Below are 21,336 nucleotides of genomic sequence, written 5' to 3'. Positions count from 1 at the left end.
GGGGGAGCCCGACGCGGGAGCAGTCTGCTCCTGAGGGATTGCACCCTGTGGAAATTATGGGCCCATGCTGGAGCAGTTAGTGAAGAACTGCAGCCCGTGGGAAGGACTCACGTTGGAGAAGTTCGTGGAGGACTGTGTCCCGTGAGAGGGACCCCTCGCATAAGCAGGGGAAGAGTCCTCTCCCAAGGAAGAAGAAGCGGCAGAGACAACATGTGATGAACTGACCCCAACCCCCATTCCTGTCCCCTGCGCCACTGGGGGGAGTAGGTAGAGAAACTGGGAGTGAAGTTGAGCCCAGGAAGAAAGGAGGGGTGGGGAAAGGTGTTTTAAGATTTAGCAGGTTTTTTATCCTCTCCTTCTCTGATTTTGATTGGTAATAAATTAAATTAATTTTATCAAGTTGAGTCTGTTTTGCCTCCGACGGTAACTGACAAACGATCTCTCCCTGTCCTTTATCCTGACCCATGAGCCATTTGATTTACTTTTCTCTCCTCTGTCCGGTTAAACAGGGGAGTGATAGAGTGGCTTTGGTGGGCCCCTGGCGTCCAGCCAGGGTCAAACCACCACAAACTGTTCCCTCCAATGTCATATCATTACTTCAGAACTACCTTTCATATCAAATAATTACATTTGCTTACCAACAGGGAAAATGGAATCTTCCAATCTGAAAAACAATCCACGTTTACAGGAAGATAAAGCATAAAATTCAAAAGCTGAAGGAACTGTTTGAGAACAGCAGCTTAAGAACAGCTAAGTCAAATTAACACTAAAAAAAGTTTCACTTGTTTATAATTTTTTTCATTAAAAACCATTTGTATTTAACTAGACTATATCTAACCTATTTGTTATCATTTCAGCTATTTTCCATTTACTGGTTTGAAAGTGAGCAGTTACTCTCAACTTTGTCCTTCTCAGTGTTCTAACAGTGATTTGCAACTCTTTGCTTATTCATTATTTGACCATTGAAGCACATAAATAGAAATAGGATCGGAGGACTTACGTGGTGGGTTGACCTTGCTTGGTCTTCAGGTGCCCACTAAGCCACTCTATCACTCCTGCTACTCAGCAGGACAGGAAGGAGAAAATAGGATGAAAATGAACTTGTGGGTCAAGATAAAGGCAGTTTAATAAAGAAAAGTGAAGGCCATGTGCAGAAGCAAAGGAAAATATAAAGATTTTATTCTCTACTTCCCATCAGCAGGCAATATCCAGACACTTCCCATGAAGTAGGGCCTCAGCACATGTAGGTTGCTCAGAAAGACAACCACCATAGTAACAAATGCCATCCCTGCTTCCACAACTTTTATTGCATCATATGGTATGGAATATCCCTTTGGTCAGCTTGGTTCAGCTGTTCTGGCTATGTCATCTCCCCATCTCTTGCCCACCCCCAGGCTACTGGCCTTTGGAGGGGGGTGGGGGTTGAGGGAAAGTCCTGATACTGTGCAAGCTCTGCTCAGCAGTGGCCAAAAGACTGGTGTGTTATTAACACTGTTCTAGCCACAAATACAAAGCACAGCACTATGAGGGCTGCTAACCAGGAAGTTAACTCCATCCCAGTCAGACCCAGAACGACTTACTTTTGCATTTGTTTTTTTTCTTTTCTGGGAATTAGTGGTACTTTTGATTAGCATAGCATTATCCATCTACAATGAACAGGACAGTTCTAACTAATACAAATATTTATTAAAGCCAGCAGATATATATTTCCTCCATTTTTGTTTATGAATTGTTAGGACAATTAGCAAAAATTTTCCCCTTATATTTGATTCTTACTGTTCATTAAGGAATACTATACAGAAGAGGTATTATAATGAGCAAGTCAAAGCTAATTACTGGCATTAGATCAATATACAAATCCATCAAATACACACAGTCTAATTTTCTTCTCAGATGCTTAACATTGAAAATTCTTGCAATTACAGAAAGAAAGAAGGCAGGGAAGCAGAACAACCTAAACAGATACCCTCTGCTATGCTTTAAGGGCTCTGTCCTGAGTTATACCCATTGCTCAGGTTTTCAAAAGTACATGATGGCCTACGCTCTGATGGAGGTCATTCCAAGGATGTTAAAAGGCAAAGGTAAAAAAAAAATGTGCAGGGGTTTCTACACCTAGCTATGCCACTGACCTGACATAAGGTTCATAACAGTAGGCATGAGAAGGGAAAAATGACAAAATTATTTTATTTACTTTTATATATATGTATCTATATGCAAAGAAGAAAAAGAAATTAGGCTAGGCAAATAACTCCTTCACCTTTCCACTAGTCCTGATGCTGGGTTTGGGATACTGTGTTTCTATAAACTCAATTCTTAAATTACTCTCATTATGAACAATGGAACACACACTATTCAGAAAACAAGTATTTACCCCTTGACATGGAATGCTGAATTCTCTTCAGATTCCTTCACAAATAAAAATCTAATTAGTTCATGGACCTATTATGCAAAATGGAAGCTGGATAGTAGGATTCCTCACCTGGGATCCACTGCTCTGCAATAAGTGATTCCTCTCTTTTTCACAGTACCTGATACCTGCACAAGTTTATCTGGCAGCACAGCTCTGGATAGTAGGAATGTGGAGACATAGTCACATTAATCAGAGCACAGGAAATGTTGCTCCTGCCTTCCTACATCTCACCTGAATACAAGTCTCAGTAGCGACATTTGACCATAGTTGGTGGCATACTTCACTGAACTGTGGACTTCCAAAGCCAATAAATAATGAAACACATGGAGGATAACAGTCAGCACTGATGTGCAGTAGGGGAAAGATATTCACTATCCAGTTAGTTTAATGAGATACTTTTGAAACAGACTCTTAGAGTGTATCTGTAATGAAATGGCAGACTGGATCAGATACAGTCTAGAAGGCTTATCTGCCTTCAGGACTGATTGTATTTTGAGTATGAGCAACTACACCAAAGGGAACCTATCTTTTGTCAGGTATGCCTCTGCTGTTATGGAGCCAAAAGCATCACCTATGATCATCTAAGACAAACACTTTCAAAGATCATTGTAAAATATTCTTAGCTTCCCACCATTTGTTTGCATTTATCTCTGATAAACCAAGTGCCCTTGTATAGTCAAATAGTTAAATTTTTCCTCTCAGATGGATTCTCTTCAAATACAGTGGTCTTCCAATACTAGTTTATCATGTGAATTATCATTACATAAGATACACTAACGGAAAAGTTGCATCCCATTGTAACACACAGCTGTTGTGATTGTAATAAAAAGTGTACATAGATAGCCTTTCAGAAGGACACAGGAATGGTGTACGAAATCTAAAAAGAATCTGCAAACGTTTTGTAATACCTGCCACCATGAATAAGAAATTCAAGGCAATTCAAATGACAGTTCAAAGTTCTCTATCACATTTTTAAACATCTTTTTTTCCAGCAAGTGACTTAGGCATATACTTATGTATTTTCAAAATAAGTATCACAAAACAATATTCTTCTTATAAGTAGCCAATTAAAAATCACAGCTTTCCCATTTAGGGATCAATATGTCATGGCTTCTGTTTTGTTTCTCTGTGAGAGAACACTTTTCTCTAACTTGCTCTCTTACATTCTGTTTAAGTTCCCTAGCCAAAGACTCTGTGTGCTGATTGAGCTACTGTACAATGCTAAGTAAACAGGTGGACCTGATGAGTACGGGTTTCTGAACTTCACAGTCTAGTTTGTAGACCCACTATCTGTCCAGATCTGTGTATCATAGAATCATAGAATGTTTTGGGTTGGAAGGGACCCCTAGAGGTCATCTAGTCCAATCCCCCTGCAGTCAGCAGGGACACCGCTAACTAGATCAGGTTGCTCACAGCCCCGTCCAACCTGTCCTTGAATGTTTCCAGGGATGGGGCCTCCACTACCTCTCTGGGCAACCCGTTCCAGTGTAGTTGCAGTCCAACTTCTAAAACCCTTTATGATCCACCACCATATTCCATTGTTACCAGATAAGAAAACATAAATTCTCTTATTATGTAAACAAAAACATACTATTCTGAAGCTAGACTATAGTTTTTCATTGGCTAAACAGCTACGGTCATCACTAAGATGAATTGCTTAATTCATATTTTTAACAGAACACTAACTGCTATAATCAAAACACATTCCTTCCTGGATCAACTCTGAGCACCTCCGTGAGCCACCATGTCAAGATTAATTCTTGCAATTTGTACCAAAGCAAGCAGACTTCAGATTCTAGCAGGCCTATTCAGAGAAGAAAAGATGTCTTGCATGCATGGAAGCTGCAGAAATAAGGTGAGACTTCAGAAGAAGCAATAATTCAGAAGAGCTGAATAAAAGATGCAATAACTCAGGTGAACTGACATTTCAATCATCAAGTTTAAAAGGAAAAATCATTATATGATAGCCATGCCCTCTTTCCTACCATTATGCTACATTAAGATTCTAGCTGAACTCCAACAATTACCACAGCCTTACTCACCTCTGCTGGATGCTGAATTATATACAAGCAGGTGGAGACCTTTAGCGGATGTATTGGCAGAAACGGACATAAACACACCTTCTGAGGACGGCTACATGACAGAAGGGAGTGAGAGAACAAAAAAAGTAATCAGCAATTTATGAAAGATGGCATAAATAGGTTGCACAAATACATACCACATCCCAAGAGGCACTCTAAGAACTTCCCCTTATGACACAGTGTATTAAATTTGAGGTAATTTTCTGTTTGAAACTCCTGTTTCTAAAAATAAAGCAGCAAGGTTTTCTTTGAAATAGAACTTTGAGAACAGCGTTCAGACACCTCCTGTGGCCTGGTTAGGATTAAAGCACTCCAAAAATCTTTTCATCGTCTTCAAGAGGAGCAACTTAGTAGTATCCATACCCCAATCAGAGAAGTCTCTTACTGCTTTTCATACCAAGTTAGTGTTTCAACACACAGATAAAAAATTCTAATAGAATATGTAATAAATATAATTGATATAGCACTTATAATAGAAGAATTATAATAGGAAAATGTATAAGTATAGACACAAAAAACCCCAGACATGCTATATTTATAGTTGGGTTCATTTTTTATAATTCCATCTGATGTGGTTTAACCCCAGCCAGCAACTCAGCCCCACCCAGCTGCTCACTCACTCCCCGCACAGTGGGATGGGGGAGAGAATCAGAAGTGTAAAAGTGAGAAAACTCATGGGTTGAGATAAAAACAGTTTAATAGGTAAAGCAAAAGCCCTGCACATGCAAGGAAAGCAAAGCAAGGAATTCATTCCCTGCTTCCCACCAGCAGGCGGGTGCTCAGCCATCTCCAGGAAAGCAGGGCTCCATCACATGTAACGCTGACTTGGGAAGACAAACGCCATTGCTTTGAACATCCCCGCTTCCTTCTCGTTCCCCCAGCTTATATACTGAGCATGACATCGTATGGTATGGAATATCCCTTTGGCCAGTTGGGGTCAGCTGTCCTGGCTGTGCCCCCTCCCAGCTTCTTGTGCACCCCCAGCCCACTCGCTGGTGGGGTGGGGTGAGAGGCAGAAAAGGCCTTGGCTCTGCAGGAGCCCTGCTGAGCCATAGCTAAAACATCCCTGTGTTATCAACCCTGCTTCCAGCACAAATCCAAAATATAGCCCCATACTAGCTAGTCGAAAGAAAATTAACTCTATCCCAGCCAAAATCAGGACACCGTCTATGCTGAAATATGTAATAGACATGTAGTACGAAAACAAAAAATCCTTATCAGGAACTTCTAATTTAAGTCTGAAAAAAAGAAAATGAAAATTATTTAAAATTCTTTGGTGTAGTGCATGTAGCTGTTAAAATGACTAGCAGAAGAACTGTACCTAAAGAAATGAACTTAAATATTGCTTGGCATGAAACTGATAGGCTGAATGATCAAGAACAAACAGAAGCAAAGAATTAAGCTCAAAGTTATACATAGAATAATTGAAGTTGTTACACCAAAATCACACATACACGCATGCATGTGCACGCACAAAAGTCACTACAGTTACTCGCATACATTATTCAATAACTCAGAAAAATGAAGGATTTCCTTAACAGTGAAGCTATTACCAGTATTCACCACTAAAAATCATACTGTCCCTGCAGAGCTCTCTGAGCTCAAAAAATATAGTCAGGATTTTTAGCAGAATGCTAGGGACTCAGAGCACAACTTCACCTGCATCTTTCTTGTAATCTTTATTGCTGACAGTTTATATGTTGGTCACACATGAAAGACAGTAAGAAATCACTGCAGCAGACGCGATTTAGAGAGGTAAATTCTGAAGACAGGTCCAGACCAAGTTCATGGTGAGCCTGACTGATGCTGCACTTGCTTGTCCACAAGAGCATGCGCCCAGCCAAGTGTACTAAGTAATGTTACAGTAATCCAAGCCAGTATAAGTGTTCCCTAGTCAAACATTAGCATTTACCAGTAAATGGTGGCATTATAAAAAGGCAGTAACAATAGATAAGCTCCTCTTTAACACTTGACAGGTCATGTAATTTAACTCCCCCACTTCTAGCCCCAACTACTGAGACACAGAGACTATGCCCTTCTCCACAGGGTATACAGTTAAAGGTTATCCAATAAAAGTCTAAATCCAAAGCAGTGGGGGTAGTGTTGATGCAACAGAAGGAATTGGTACGGATCAAAGTAAGCACTGGAAAAACTATTTTAAAATATTTAGACTAAAAAGCCCATGGCCAAGAAATCAGCCTAATGACAAAATGGAAATTATTCTCATACATTCTTCTGGTATGCTGTTTCAGTGGCCTGCTGTCTGTCTTCCCTTTACACTTCTAGTGCTGGCATTTCCCTGTTGCTATTCCTGCATAAATTTGGCTTATTTACTTGTATTAATGGACAGGCTTTGAGCCTAAAATTAAGTCCTCGTTAATTTCACTATTCAGTGGGCTGGGGACTTCCACCATGAATGAACTCAAACCAACCTTGCTTCCAGGTCTGGTGGGTCTAACAGAAGTTCTCCAGCACCGTACCACTGGTTTTTTTTCCAAAATTTTCTCACGTGTAATCAATTTAAACAGAATTTTCTGAAAACAGTTTTGTTAACAACCTGGAATAACCAAAGACCCACAGAGGTTGTTTGTTGCCTGTGCCCTGATTATTAAGTTGAAGCTCATCCTCTTTTTGATCATCAGATTTAGTGGAAACTCAGTTTTGTAATAAGTGCTATTCCTTAGTTTCTCCCCATTATGAAATGGCTGGTTTCACTAACAAGAGAAATTGTTAAAGTTCTCTCCATTACAGCATTTTCGACCAAGGACAGATTAAGGCACAAGAATCTACTACACAAAGCCGTTCCAAAACAGTTAGCTGGTGACTTCAATCCAAAGAGCTGCATTGTTCACCAGCTTTTATAAGCAGACGGAAACAGTTTCCGGTGATTTCTGACCTCATGGTGTTTAACTATTAAAAAGTTGGCTAGATATAACTTACTTTCAAATCTCCCTAATGCATGTCCTTGTTTTATTTTCCACGCTGGCTTGGATTTTTCACAGGTAGTTTTTTAAGCTTTGCTACCCTCACCAAAAAAAAAAAACCCCAACCAAACAAAACCCAACCAAAAAAAAGAAATTACTCAGAAAGCAAGCATTTTCAAATAGTTACAGAACAAACTCTACCTATAATTTGATTTGTAGGGAGCAGAGAACAAACCACGACAAATAGAATACTTTCCAATATAATGTAATTACTTACATATGTATATACATTACTTAACCTTAAGCACCCTATTAGGTACCTAATTATGTTGAATACGTACTTTTACAACCCCGTCCTGGTGGCACAAGACTTATTTCTGTACTTCCACTTTGGTACCTAATATTTATTGTGCCGAGACAAAAAAAAACGTTATTCCTACGTCAAACTGACATTACCAGCCTACATCAGTGGGATAGGAAACACTGCAGAACAAGGGAAGTTCTGTTCTACCACCACAAAAGCTGCCTTTGCTCTGAGAAAGACCACCTAGGCAGAAAAGTCTTTTTGTCTTTTTCTTTTGTTTAAAGATTCTGCTACAGTCTTGCCCTACATATGCACTTGATGTTACAGGAGAGTAGGGGCAGCACCAGGGAACTTACTTAATTTTGAACAACGGTTTTCTCCCATTTCTGGAAATGAAAGTAGCAATCTGTTCCAAGCAGGAACAGTAGTATTCAGAATATTAAGGAAAAAGTTCGTGGATGGGGATGAGGATCTGAAAGAGGATAATATTTACTGTATTATTCACCTGTATGCAATTTCACTACAGCTCAAAGCTATCCAGTGGGTTGTTACCTGGTTTTCAATACAGCATTTCTAGTTCAAAAAAAAAAAAAAAAATCACTGTGTGTCTTGCAAAAGTGCTCCATTTGCAAAAGACAGCCATGCACATGCACAGACTTCTCATAGCTTTCCTTCTGTTATTCACATCTAAATTAATGATGTTCAGTTTCAGAATAACATTTAGTCTATTTTTCCAGCAGAACTAAACTTGGGCTGTGGACTGTGCAGTACTGTGATGTCAGGTTTAGCGAGAATACTAGTTTTTGGGCAGAGATACTCTAAAAGTGAATATGCAGCAGCCTGGAAAACAGTGAGCTAATTCTGAAACTCTTCCCAAGTCTCTGATTTTCCTACAAATATTCATGTCCTCCCTTGCTTCACCACTAACTTTTACCTTGTTACAACATGTCCAAAGGGCTTCTGAAAACAGGCACCATTCTCGAAATGCAAATGAGCGTACTCTTACACCCATATTCAAAAAACTAAAGGTAGATAATTCAGGGATTTAAACCCAGAGTAAGCAAAGAATAACAATGTTACAATTTTATCCTCAGCATTCGTGTGCCAAACACATGTTCTAGAAATAATGCTTACAACATCAAAATAAAGAGGAAGCTGATGTTTTTAAACTGCTATCACTTGTGGCAACATTTTCATGTTCCAACACATATTGCCAAGGTCAGGCCCCAGACTCTGTATTTTCAAAGAAACATGTCTGCCCAAACAGAGACGGCTGCTTCAAGTAAATTCGATTTCTCTACTGTTTAGGTCAAAACACCAAAGGTTTTAAGGTCAAAACCCACCTGTGAAGTCTGGAGAAAAGCCACAAAGTTACCATATGTTTGGTTTATACTAATGTTTTAATACATGTTTTATACTAACACAAGTCTATTACACACATGCATTAAAACAACATTCAGGAGTTTTACAAAGCTGTGTTGGAATTTTAAAGGCACAAGCCCATAATTTTATAAAATTTGAGAACAAATGTTATTTCTCTTAGTTTTATGTTAGAAGACAAACACAAATCAAAAATGGTTTTAAGACTACATTTTGCATCCTCTGCCTTAACCACTACAGCTACTGAAGAACCTTACAAGAATGAGTGGATTAAGTTAAACATAGATAAACATAAAGTGATGCACTTAGGAAGAAACAATCCTAGCCCAACATACAGAAAAACCCCAGGGTCTGAGGTTAATGTGGCATGACATGCAGGAGTAAGACCTTATGACAAACAGTTCTGTGAAAAAGGCAGTTTAATGCCTGGCAGCTCTCAAAAATGCAGATCAGTTGTTAAGTGTTACTGGGAAAGGATGAAAGAATTGAACGGCAAACATTATTATGCCTCTGCATAGGCCTCTGGTTTAACCCCATCTTGCACTCCAAGTGCAAAAAAAAGGCTGGAGAAGCCAAGTCAAAAACAAACATGAGGAGTAATTCCTTGTGCCAAGGGCCACAGATTTCCTTGCTGACCAATGTTGTGGATGCAGAAACTTTACACAGGTTCAAGGGAAACTGGAAAGATCTGTGAAATAAAAATCCATGGGATGTGAAAGCACCACTACTGTACAAAGCCACAGCCTACTCAGGAAGTCCCCTGAGCTAAAGGCAGTTGGAGAAATGAAAGAAGTATCAGCATATGCTTACCCTTTCTTCTTTAGATGAAGAGTGTATGATGAGTGTATACTCATTACTACATCTGTTCATGGCTGGTGACAGCATGCTGTGCAAACGGACCTTTAATATGCTCTAGTATGGCCATTCTTCTATTCTCAGTCATTCTGCACAATTTACAATGAACATACACAATACCAACTGCAGTGGCTTGAGATTGCCTAGCTTTATTTTTTTACCTTTTGTATTTTAGCTCTAAAATTTGTCTGTACGTACCTCTGCATTTCTCTGGTCAAAATCTTACAGCTCCTTTCAGGTAGCTTTCTGGAGCCGACAGGGCTTACTGCCATCTTAAAAAGAATTTGCTGAGCATATCATGTTTCTGCTTTCCCTCACCCTATGGCTCGCTATGGCTACACAGCATGTGACCTGATGCAATTGCCACAACTTTCTTGGAAGATAAGAAGCCTTCCCTATTAAATGAAAACCTCTTTCTTTTGCACTGAACAAAAGTGAAATAGTGGATTACCTCATCCTCTACAAGGCCAAGGTCCATCTGGCAAACCAAAGGCCAGTGCAGCCAGGAAGGGCATTTGGTATTCCTGTCGCTCTGCTGATAATAAGCATAGATCCTGCAAGAAGAGCCAAACTGCCATGGCCACCAGCTGAACTGTACATTAAAGACAGGCCTAAAGTTCACTCTACCTAAGTCTACACAGTAGACTTGAGACTTCTGAAAACATGCCTATCCTTTGGTCCTAATAAATGTAAGTCAGATTTCAATGAGAAATTCCATAGCTGATGTCCCACATATACAAGCTTTGCTGATCTGCTTTGTTAACTGAAGCTCACACATGTTTTTAAACTACTGAGTAAGGAAACTGTGAACTATAATACTGAAATAACAAATGAAGGAACTACTTGGAGTTCTCCCTCTTCTTTGTTTTAAAATTGAACAGGATGAGCCGAAACAATCATTACCACTGCTTCAATTATTATGAGCTGCCCCTATTTTCTCAGTAGCAGGTAGTCTGTAGGTAATGTGGCTGGGTGATTTTAAGGCACTACAAGATGGCTGTGTAACATCACCACGTAAGTATTTCTCACAGTTGCAGAGCTAGTAGTCCTTCAGTCCCATGCTCAGTTACCCTGGAGCACAGAAATAACAAAGTATCATCTCTGCCAAACTCCATATTTAATTATTAAACTCATGGTCATCATATTTTGCTGGTTTAACTCTCCTGCTTGCATTACTCTACTTTTAAGATGTCTGCTACTATCCTGACAACCATTCAAATCAACTTAGACTACAGAAGACTGACTCCCACAGACAAGATCAAGAAATAAAAACTTATCAGAAGTAAAATGTGATAGAAGCTCATCCTGTTTTAGCCTTGGTTTTCTAACTACATGCCTACCAGCTCTTCAATTTCTCTTTAAAGTAAGTTTTGTAAAGCTATCTTTCCAAGAAGCGCTACAGCTCTCATGAAATGCTGAGAAACTCAAGGAGCCATCAGCACTGTTTAGGTTTCTTTTAGGCTTACTTTGAACATTCTTTACTCAAGCAAAATTTCCAAGCCATAGTTCAATGGTGTTTCATGAGAAAAATCAGGCACGGAAAATTATTTTGACTCCATTGTGTTCCAACTTCCATCCTTTCCTCCAGTCTCTTTCAAAAGACTTTGGAACTCATTGGTCATGAGGCATAAAAATTTAAAATTAAATTCTTACAAACTTCATTAAGAGTCAACAGCCACATAAATCAAAAACACAGTATCAGAAACACAGGTGGAGAGATTATCCAGAACAATCAACAAAGCACTTCCTTTTCCACTTGGTAACCTGTAGAGCACCAGCTTCCTGGGAAGAAAAAAAGGAAAAAGAAAAAAAAAGAGGCATATTGCTGAGGTTTTTCTTCCCACAAGAAGTCAAAAATAAAACAGGTGTATGGTTTTGGTTTGGTTTACTGGTTGGTTGGTTGGCTTTTTAAATGGTGCAGCCAGTCAATTTAATAGAACGTATCCCAGTTTCCTGAGTAAAATGATGTAATTAAATGGAGAAGCATCTAATACAAATCATAGTGAAATTTCTTTGTGGCTTTTGAATTTCAAGTTTATCACTTAAAGGATGATTAATTATATATATATCAATTAATAAAACACAACTTTTAAAACGGATAGTGATATCTACTATTAGTCAACCTGCATACCTGGGCAAATCACACAAATACTTCTCATCCCCAGCTCCTCAACCTCTTCATTTGCTCTGGAAGCATTTAAAGAACACATGATTAATTATTCTGCTAACCTCCTCTCTAACAACATGCACAGAAAATATATTCTATCCCGAGAAAAGATCACAAACAACAGGAAAAAGCTTATTTTCCATGTTACCTGACAAAATGCATCAACTACTTTGCAAACAAACTGCCTTCAGGTGTAAAGAGGTAACAATTTAAATAAATTTTACAGTTATCCTGTACAAAGGCTTGTGTACTCTTTTCAATGCAATTAGGGACAGCAACTTCAAACAGTCTGGCACAGGAATAAATTAACTCAGCTGGAATACTTGTTGTAATTCATACAAAAGCCTACCACTACACCATGAGAGAACTATGAAGTCATTTGGTGTCCTTCCATTTTGTGGAAGATCATTTTCCAGTGCACAGGAAATGTGAATGCTGCTAATGAGCTAGAAGTACTGAGTTTGATTGTCAGGACTCCGTATAACATCTACAAACATCAGCTTCCTCCTTCCATTGCTCTGGAGTGCCAGGCAGAAACTGAGAAGCACCCTCCTAGAAAGACACATTTAGGGCATTATCAAACTGGATCAATTCAAACCTGCAATGTATCCTGTTACAAGTTCCAAAACTTTTCTCTCCAGTTCCAGGAAAAGCCACTGCAGCGGTACATTTTTAATTCATCAAAGTATATCAGACTAAGTTTAGCATTTTGTACCAGAAGAGATTCAAGGCAGTACCACAAATTTCCAAACCAACATGACCATAAAAGTGACCAATTAAACACATCACCATTATATTTGACAAGTTAGTTTCCAGAGGACTTTTCTGATAGTCATACAGTTGATGTAACACAGCATCTGTTCTTGCCACAAGACTCTACCAACACATCAAGCTTGGTCACAGTATAAAGAGGCATGATATACAACAGAAGCACCCAAAAAGCAATACAATATTTTTAGACAAAAGCTGCCTTTGAACCAACCCAGTATTCCACCACTGGAACTACTGGGAGCAGGAGATGTAGCAACAGGAAAAAGCAATGGGATGAGGTCAGAGATAGGTCAGAGAAGAGGTACAGAAAGGAGGACAGGGAGACAGAGCCATCTCCGTGCCTTTCAACAAGGCAACCGACCTCTCAACCAGTGAGCAGCTAAGAGATCACAGAACTGTTTCTTAGCATTCAGATTCCCTTGGCACCAGCTCTCAGCAGTCCTCCCACTCCTATGTGCTATGGTGAGAAGCTATATCCTTTGCCCTTCTTCCCATTCTAGACTTTACTCTCAGTAATATGGGCTACAACCCTCCTGACCAAAACCCTGATTATGTTTTCCATCTTACTCAGTCAAGATTTCTCCATCAATTTGAAAACTACTGTTCTCTTGCAAAACTGAAACAATCTTGGGCCTTTGCCCAGAGCAATAGACTTCAGAAAACCCAAACAAAGAATAAGGCAGTTAATTGACAGAGGCATCAAGCAATACCAGCAGAGAGTAAGTTCAAAAGAAAACACCTATTTGCATCTGTTTCATGAATAGCTATGTTGTACATCTTATCACATGATCACGGGAACGAAAAATTCGTAACACGAAAAAAGGTATCCATCATCAAGTGCTATTAAGAAGATATACTTTTTGTTTCAGAAAATTCCAGAATCACTATTACTATCAGCCACAAAATATCACTCTACAGTTGTCCTGTATTTATACTGATCCCCAAGCACCTGTTGCTCACCACTGTTCAACTCTCCACGAGAGGAACCTTGGGTCTAACCCATTTGCTCTGAGTATGGTTTACTGGCACAAATCACTGCTTAAAAGAATACAGCCATAAGACCATGTGCATGCAGGTCTCAGTCAAAATTTTTTGACACCCAAACTCAAAAAAAAAAAAAAAAAAAAAAAAAAAAAAAAGACCGTATCCAGCTCCTACACTCAACAGAAGAAAATAAAGTTCAGCAAAATAAGTGTTCAGAACAAGAGCACAGACTATACATGGTCCCATTTTAACATTTACTTTCAGAGTAACCCAATACATTCCAGGAACTCTGTCCTGAGCTCTTACTGAAAAGAAGCAACAAAACGTATCTCAAAAAGCAAAATCATCAAAACCAGCCTCAATGCAAGTCTTTAAGAAGCTGTTGTGTTAGCACTGATTTTGAGCTTGGAGTTTTCTGTTGTTGACACCCAGCCACTGAAAATGGGATTTACATCACCAACTCATTTCTTTTTAAGCACCAAACAGCTATCAGTTTGTAATGATTTTCATTCAAAGCTTAACTGGTCTGGATTTGAACAACTGTAGCAAAACGTTTGAAAAGCCTTACTTAACAAAGATTACAATGTGTCATTCTTCCTAGCCTTAAGACTAAAATTGGACAAAAAAGGCAACTCCCACGAGGTAATGTATAGAAGCAGTTATTTATTTCATGACAAGCCCACAGTTCTCATTAAGGACACCATTCCTGTCTTTTGGAAAACTACATCAGCTAGTGAGTTTCTTGAAAAATTAGGCAGATAAGTAAACATGCATATATGCATATTGCAGAAAATGTGTCTTTCTAAAAATATCTAAAATTAATAAAGAAAAAACCTTCCCTTTCAAGTATTTGGTAGTTTATACACCATTCCAAACTTCCCTTCTATTTTGCATTAGAATATTTTTCACAGTGGTTTTGAACACTAAATAAATAGTACAACAGATCTTTCTTTTATTATTATTGTCATTGTTGTTGTAGAGATAGTTCTATCTAGAGAATTACCACTTAAGGGCTAAGTGGCTTTTATGGAGAAGTTTATAACACTACAATGACAGGCAATTATATTAGAAGTATTTTAAATTAATTTGGACATTTCCTTTAGCCCTTGACATTACAACAGAAGGTAACAGGTTACCCAACAAAATTAGTAGATTCATTAGTACAGCATCTGTATGAATGCTATATGTTAAGTGTAAGCTGTCCTCAAGGAGTATTCTTTTATGTACTTTCATGCTGAAGGTATACAGACAAAAATCAATATATTTCAGAAATGTGGACAGGGCCTATGCCACCTTTATTAATGGCTCTAAGTTGTGCAGTGTTCTCGTGTGACCATTTCCCAAGGCAAATAACCTTTTTGCCTGACCAATTAATTCACAAATAAAGGACAAACAAGTAAGTTTTGGGATTTTTTAGCCTGGAATGTTCAGGGCAGCTTTACAAGCCTAATCTGAACCTATTAAAAATAACAAGTATAACAATGCTATAAAAGAGAAAAGACATGAAGAAGAAAAGAACAAAATATCCACCCTGTATATTTTCCTATCTTATTATATGGAAGCAGACTTTGGCAGGCAGCTTTCCTTGCAAATAACTGAAATTAACAAATCAATAGGAGAACACTCTTTCAAATATTTCAACTGTTTACATTTAAGTTGGCTGTGGTTTCCATTGCAACTAACAGGATTAAATAAAAAAAAATAGCATTTAGCTTATGCAGCACTGCAGTCATTACAGAAAGGCCAGGAAAGCCAAAAACTAATGAGCCTGAGATTGTTGACATTTTCATGCATCTTGGCTCTACAGTCTGGCAAAATAGCTGGCACTCTGACAAGCTTGATGCCAGACAGTTAGCAGAGCTTTAAATTTGTTGAAGAAGGTGAAACGGTAATGGCATTTAAAGTGAGCCATCGAGACATTAAGAAGTTAAACTGAAGTTTTACATAGCCAGCTTTATAATTCCCAATCTGTCTCAGAAGTTTAGAGGCTGTCACAACAAAAGACAAACCAGAAAAAATCTGTAGCCAAAAAAGTCTTGTGGAAAAGCACAGAATTTCCCGGGGAACAAAGGAACCCACCGATCCAAGAAAGAAAACAAAGGAAAAAAAAAACCAAACCCAGAATCAGCATCTTGATTCTTTCATCCATTTGTATATATGCAGAGAACACTCCAGTTAACAGCATAAAGTAAAAACAGAAGTATAGTTTTAAAGAACAGAGGAAGTTCTTAAATTAATGCTTCTTAAGTTAAATGAGGTCTGTGGGTATCATTGGCTGAAGATAATTTTTTTTGAAACACTAAAGAAGTACGTTTGAATGTTTGCTTCAAACTGAAGAGTTGTGTTTCCCCAAATGCTTGAATATTTTAGCCTTTGAAATAATTATAAAATGAGAAACTGTGCCATTGGCTTCATGTGATAAAGTTCAGTCCAGCTATGATTTATTTAAGTTAACATGCAGCTTGTTTAAAAGATGGTTAAGAAGTGCCTACATCTGAAAATGATGCACCAAACCATTTCCAATGTAAGAATTCAAAATGCTTATAAAAGACTGTGAAAGAGACTCTCTTGAAGTTTTCATTTCTAACCCTTCCTTAATTTATGTCTTTCCATCGATTTTAACTGAAAAGACACAGAATCTGAATTTTGTGTAGGCAGGATTTTATGGACTTCAGTTATACAATCTGACCTATTCCCCTTTCTAAAGACTTAGACATGAAAAAGGAGAAAAGGTGCAAGCAGTTACTTGACTAAAATTGGAGTTGTTGCCTATTTACCTGCAACAACATCATGTATTGGGAAGGTCTGTCCTAACCTCACCCAAAGTATTTCCATTATCTTATTTTCTTGACTAGAACTGAAAATAAAAAGCTGAAAACTTTCTTAAAGGCATGGACTGGAATAGAGCAGAGACCACTAAGCTATAAAACAGTCCAGAGAAGCAAAAATTGTCAGAACATAGAAAGTCATCAGAAATTAGCATTTTCAGCAGTATTTCAGCTTCTGTTTAGGTTATAGACAAATAATTATGTAAGTTTTAATTGTATATGTACGCAATTACTCACAAATTTTATTGTGAGTAATTTATTTTATACAGATTTGCAAGACAAATCAGTCCAGTGCATTGCTAACATCTGTATCTCCACACACAAGAACATACAAAACTGATAAAATAGAAAATTATTAGCACAGCCTAAGGGAAGTTTGCTTTCTGCCTCCTACTCTCCCTGTTTTCAGCAGAACGATAGGGTTCTTCCGAAGCAATAAAAGCCACCAGACACAGAGCTCAATACTGACGCTCTGCTGGCACCAAGCTTTCATTATAATCCAGAAGAGGACCAAAAATATGTTACACATGGAACTGGGACTTCTGTACAGCAGATCACTTCCTCTGACCCACCAGGACTAGCAGGCAGCCTCCTCTCTTTAGTCTCGAGTCTGGTAGGCTTGCTAGCCCCCTGTATGCCTGCCCAAAGGGCCTCCCCACAGAAGACTCAGCAACTGCAGCTAACCAGCCCTTCTCCCCTTATTCTCAGTCTGCTTCCTTGGCATGAGGGAACGCAGGCTCTTTTGCACCCCATGTGGAATACAGGGAATACATTGCAGCAAGCCAGGTGAAAAGCAGCTTGAGAAGCTGAGGGACTGAGACAGTGCCAGCCTGAGATAGTGACAGTACATTTAAGCTGCATTCAGTGGTTCAAAAAACAACTGAAGCTGTGTAAATGCGGTCTGCAAATCTGAAGTTAAATTACTCAGAAGCTTCATGCATAGTTTTTTTGTTATTTTTGGTTTCTTGATTAAAAAAAGGATAATTGGAAGAACCTATGCAGGACTAAAAACTTCTAACACTAACTTTCCATGTCACAGTTTATGAAGTTTTTCAGTTTTTAAGTTAGTTTAAGTTACATCCACAGCATTCTCTTGTTCCAAAAACACAGACCAAGTATCAACAAAACTGACTTTTCTATCTCTACATAAACAATAGGTCTTTTAATACTTGCAATTTAGGTCTACCTATGCAACTTTACCCTATTTAATACAGTATTTCAAAGACAGAGCCTATTGGCCTGTATACTATATTTACTAATAGCAAAACAAGTCTGAATCCTTGTTTGAAATAACCAGATGAGAAACAGGAGTTAAATTAAAAGCTCAGTTCTTCACCAAATAGAGTAGAATTGAATTCTGCCATTGATTTTTAATGAAAGCAGGCTCAGTACCCACACATCTTTCAGAAGTTAAAAGAGCTAAGTTTTTGTATCTCTCAATCCATGTAACAATGCTATATCCTGTCACTTAGAGCTATGAATTTAAGCTGTCTTCCTTTCATAAATAACAAAAGAAAAGAAATATGCAATGAAATGAAGGTATTGCTATACTTTATTTTTGTAAAACAGATGAATACACAATAGAAAGCCCATTCTAATCTATATTTAGCATTAACATAAAAGTGGATGCCTTCTACGAGACAAAACTTCTTTAAAGAGTACATACTGCTGTTAAAAGGAAAATCTACCATTCTCTGCAGTTTATCTTCAACTGAATGCAAGCAAAAAATACAGTTAACGGAGCTTCATATTATAAATAATCAATGTTAGGAAAATAGTTAAATATTAAATAGAATCTTCAATTCAAGTATTCTAGTGTACTATTCACTTCTTCTGCCATGGATGGTAGAAGAATGGAGTTGTGTTATACATTCAGAGAACTTAGGTGTAACTCAACATTGTAACACCGTATGAAAAAAAGGCAGCATGCAAACAATGTTCTGTTCAGAAGACTTCCTGACACCGCTTAGCCATAGGAGGACTTTAAATGCTGCACTACACTCTAGCGTCCTTTTTGTGAACAGCAGGCACTTCTGTCGAACACACTTTCAATTTGATTTTGATCTAGCATCAAACTTATTAAAAAGCAGTCAAACGGTTTCCTGGTATAATGCAATGAAATAACATATTCTAAAATAGTATACCTGTTACTAAACATTAAACAGTTACTATATTTATTAAAATGTGTTGATTTTTACTGTTTACAGAATATTTCATTTATTTAACCAGGCAACAAGTTCATTAAGTTATTCTAAAGCTTTTTGGGGATACTGTGAGATGCTGCTTTTAAGGTATACAATCAATTAAGCACAAGTGCTTTTACATACTGAATATAGCAGTCACCACACTGAACCCCAGAACCGTATTGATTTGTATCTAATGACCACCCAAAGATGCTTGGCAGGCAGCATTTCTTAGGTAAAATACCTTACAATAATACTTTCTTTTAAATAAGAAAGCTAGAAGTCTGATGCATAGATGAACCTTTCTTGTGTAACTGGGAAACACTCGTTTTATAACTAATGTGGTATATTTGGCAGGCATGCTCACAAAAGTTAACAAAAACAAGGTTAGACTGAGCCCAAGTACCTCACTAAGAGATTGATGGTAATGAGATGGACCACAACAGTAATACTTTGTGCTGAGAAAATTAGCTTTGCCTGGTCTGAGAAGCCACTGGTATTAACTCAGACAGAACACAACAATGCAAAGCTGTAAACAGACTCATAAAATAATTCAGATTGGAAGGGACCTCTGGAGGCAACCTAGGCCAGCTTCCCACTCAAAGCAGGAGTAATTTCAAAGGCCTGAGCAACCTGGTCTGAGCACTTGCTGGGATGGAGACTCCACATTCTCACCAGGCAACCAGCTCCAGCATTTAACCACTCTCACAAAGAGTATTTTGGTTTTGCTTAAGTTGAAACAGCCAGGATACACTGGACCTCTTCAGGGTTATCAGCCCACCTCCATGCCCTAGTTCTTTGCTGCAGAGTGGTCTCCTCACCAGCCAGCACACAGACTTGCAAGGCTGCCAAGGCTTGTTCAGCCCTCGGCCCAGGCCTTCGCATTTGTTGAATTTTGTGAGGTTCCTAACGACAAGACAGTTTGTCAATGTCTCTCTGAATGGCAGGTCTATCGTCCTGCAGTACAGCAACTGCCCCCTCCATGTTGGTGCCACCTGCACACCTGCTGTGCATGCCTTCCACCCTACCAACCTAGTCACTAGGAACATGTTCACCAGCTTTGCACACAGCATAAATGCTCACGGAAACCAATCCTAAGGAGCTGTCTCACAGACTTTGAACTGTTGATCACTTGAGCTCCACAGTCCAGCCAGCTCTTTGTTCATTTTGTAGCCCCATTCAGCTAGTCTGTATCTTCTCAGCTTGACTAGCAGGATATTGTAGAAAATTGTCAAAGCCTCCCTAGTATTCTTATCCACTCAGATGAATGCAACCACAACTATTTCAAAACCTCTCATCATGGTTAGATACTATTAAATCCGTTAACTGGTCTGGCAAAGCAGGTGGGCATGCTGTTCTTCCTTCTGTCCCCTACCCCCACTTGTTTTTGTGGTACATGACTCCATTAGTCCTCTGACAGTGCCCTTATTAAATTTCTCCCCTGATCCCACTCCAAAATGCTACATAATCTGTATCTGCAAACCTTAAAAGAATACAAAACGAAAGCAGTGGCTCATAACAGAATGATATTAAAGGATAACTAACATAATAGGGTTTGACAGATTATATCCACTGTACGGTTAGAAATGTCAAAGACATTACTAAAGTAGTTTTAGAGACTGAATCTCTAAGATATTTAGGTGTCTAGATCCCTTTCAAACAACTCAAGTTTAAAACACAAGCATGTCCATCAGAATCTCTCCTTGTTTCATAAGGCATGAAAGGGCTATACATATAAGAAACTTTGTTGTACCCATGTTTGATTTTTTTTAACCTACTTGGAGATTACATATCCTAAAAGGCACTTAAAATCAACTTAATGTATTGCATTACCTGCTTGCTTTTTCATACATTAGGCTTTTTACAAGAACTTAGATGTTCATGGAGAATTGGATGTAGGTCTCCAAGAGAAACAGCACATCTGGATTTAACTGCTCATCTCTTTCGTATTTCAATGAAGAAATCCCCTATTAGAGGGTACATTAACATAAAAATAGCAAAACACAATTAAACCCTAATGGTCTTACAGGCTCAAAACTCCATTTGACAAAAAGTCCAACAAAGAAAGAGCAATTACTAAGTTTCTAAATCAAATCCTAATAGACACTAAGGAAAAAATTAAAGAGATTATTCCCAAATTGCCTAAGTGTAATATTGAATTCAGAAGTATCAGAAAAAAGAAGTTCCATACGTTACAAAACTGAAGTGGACCACTACTGTTGTCCCATACAAGTAAGAAGTCATAAGAACCCCCAAATCACCCTTTCTGAGCATCCTTCTTTGTAAAATACCACTCTCTAGATATACCATTTTCTAGCAGTTAAGAATGGACTGGAATACAACGTAAGGTTGTATAAGCAAATATTGTCAATTCATATAAAAGCATGCCTTTGGAGGTGCTCCTTCCAAAACTAAGGAGCATGCACACTCAGTTTTATTTAAAATCTCT

At 38.4% G+C, this 21,336-nt stretch overlaps 1 protein-coding gene across 1 annotated transcript in view; it reads right to left on the bottom strand.

Moving 5' to 3' along the window:
* Positions 1 to 5,335, bottom strand: part of DTWD2 (DTW domain containing 2) — a 65,156-nt gene extending 59,821 nt beyond the window's left edge. Inside the window, exons 1-2 of the mRNA XM_009634632.2 lie at positions 5,331 to 5,335; positions 4,453 to 4,543 (exon numbers count right to left, since the gene is read on the bottom strand). Coding sequence (XP_009632927.1) covers positions 4,453 to 4,543; positions 5,331 to 5,335 — 96 coding nt within the window. The remainder of the gene's footprint in view (positions 1 to 4,452; positions 4,544 to 5,330) is intronic.
* Positions 5,336 to 21,336: the final 16,001 nt, after the last annotated feature.

This window comes from Egretta garzetta, unplaced genomic scaffold (genome assembly GCF_000687185.1).
Source record: "Egretta garzetta isolate BGI_Z169 unplaced genomic scaffold, ASM68718v1 scaffold272, whole genome shotgun sequence".
Taxonomy (NCBI): domain Eukaryota; kingdom Metazoa; phylum Chordata; class Aves; order Pelecaniformes; family Ardeidae; genus Egretta; species Egretta garzetta.
The sequence above is the reverse complement of the archived record's forward strand: the minus strand, read 5'-3'. Positions and strand labels throughout refer to the sequence as shown.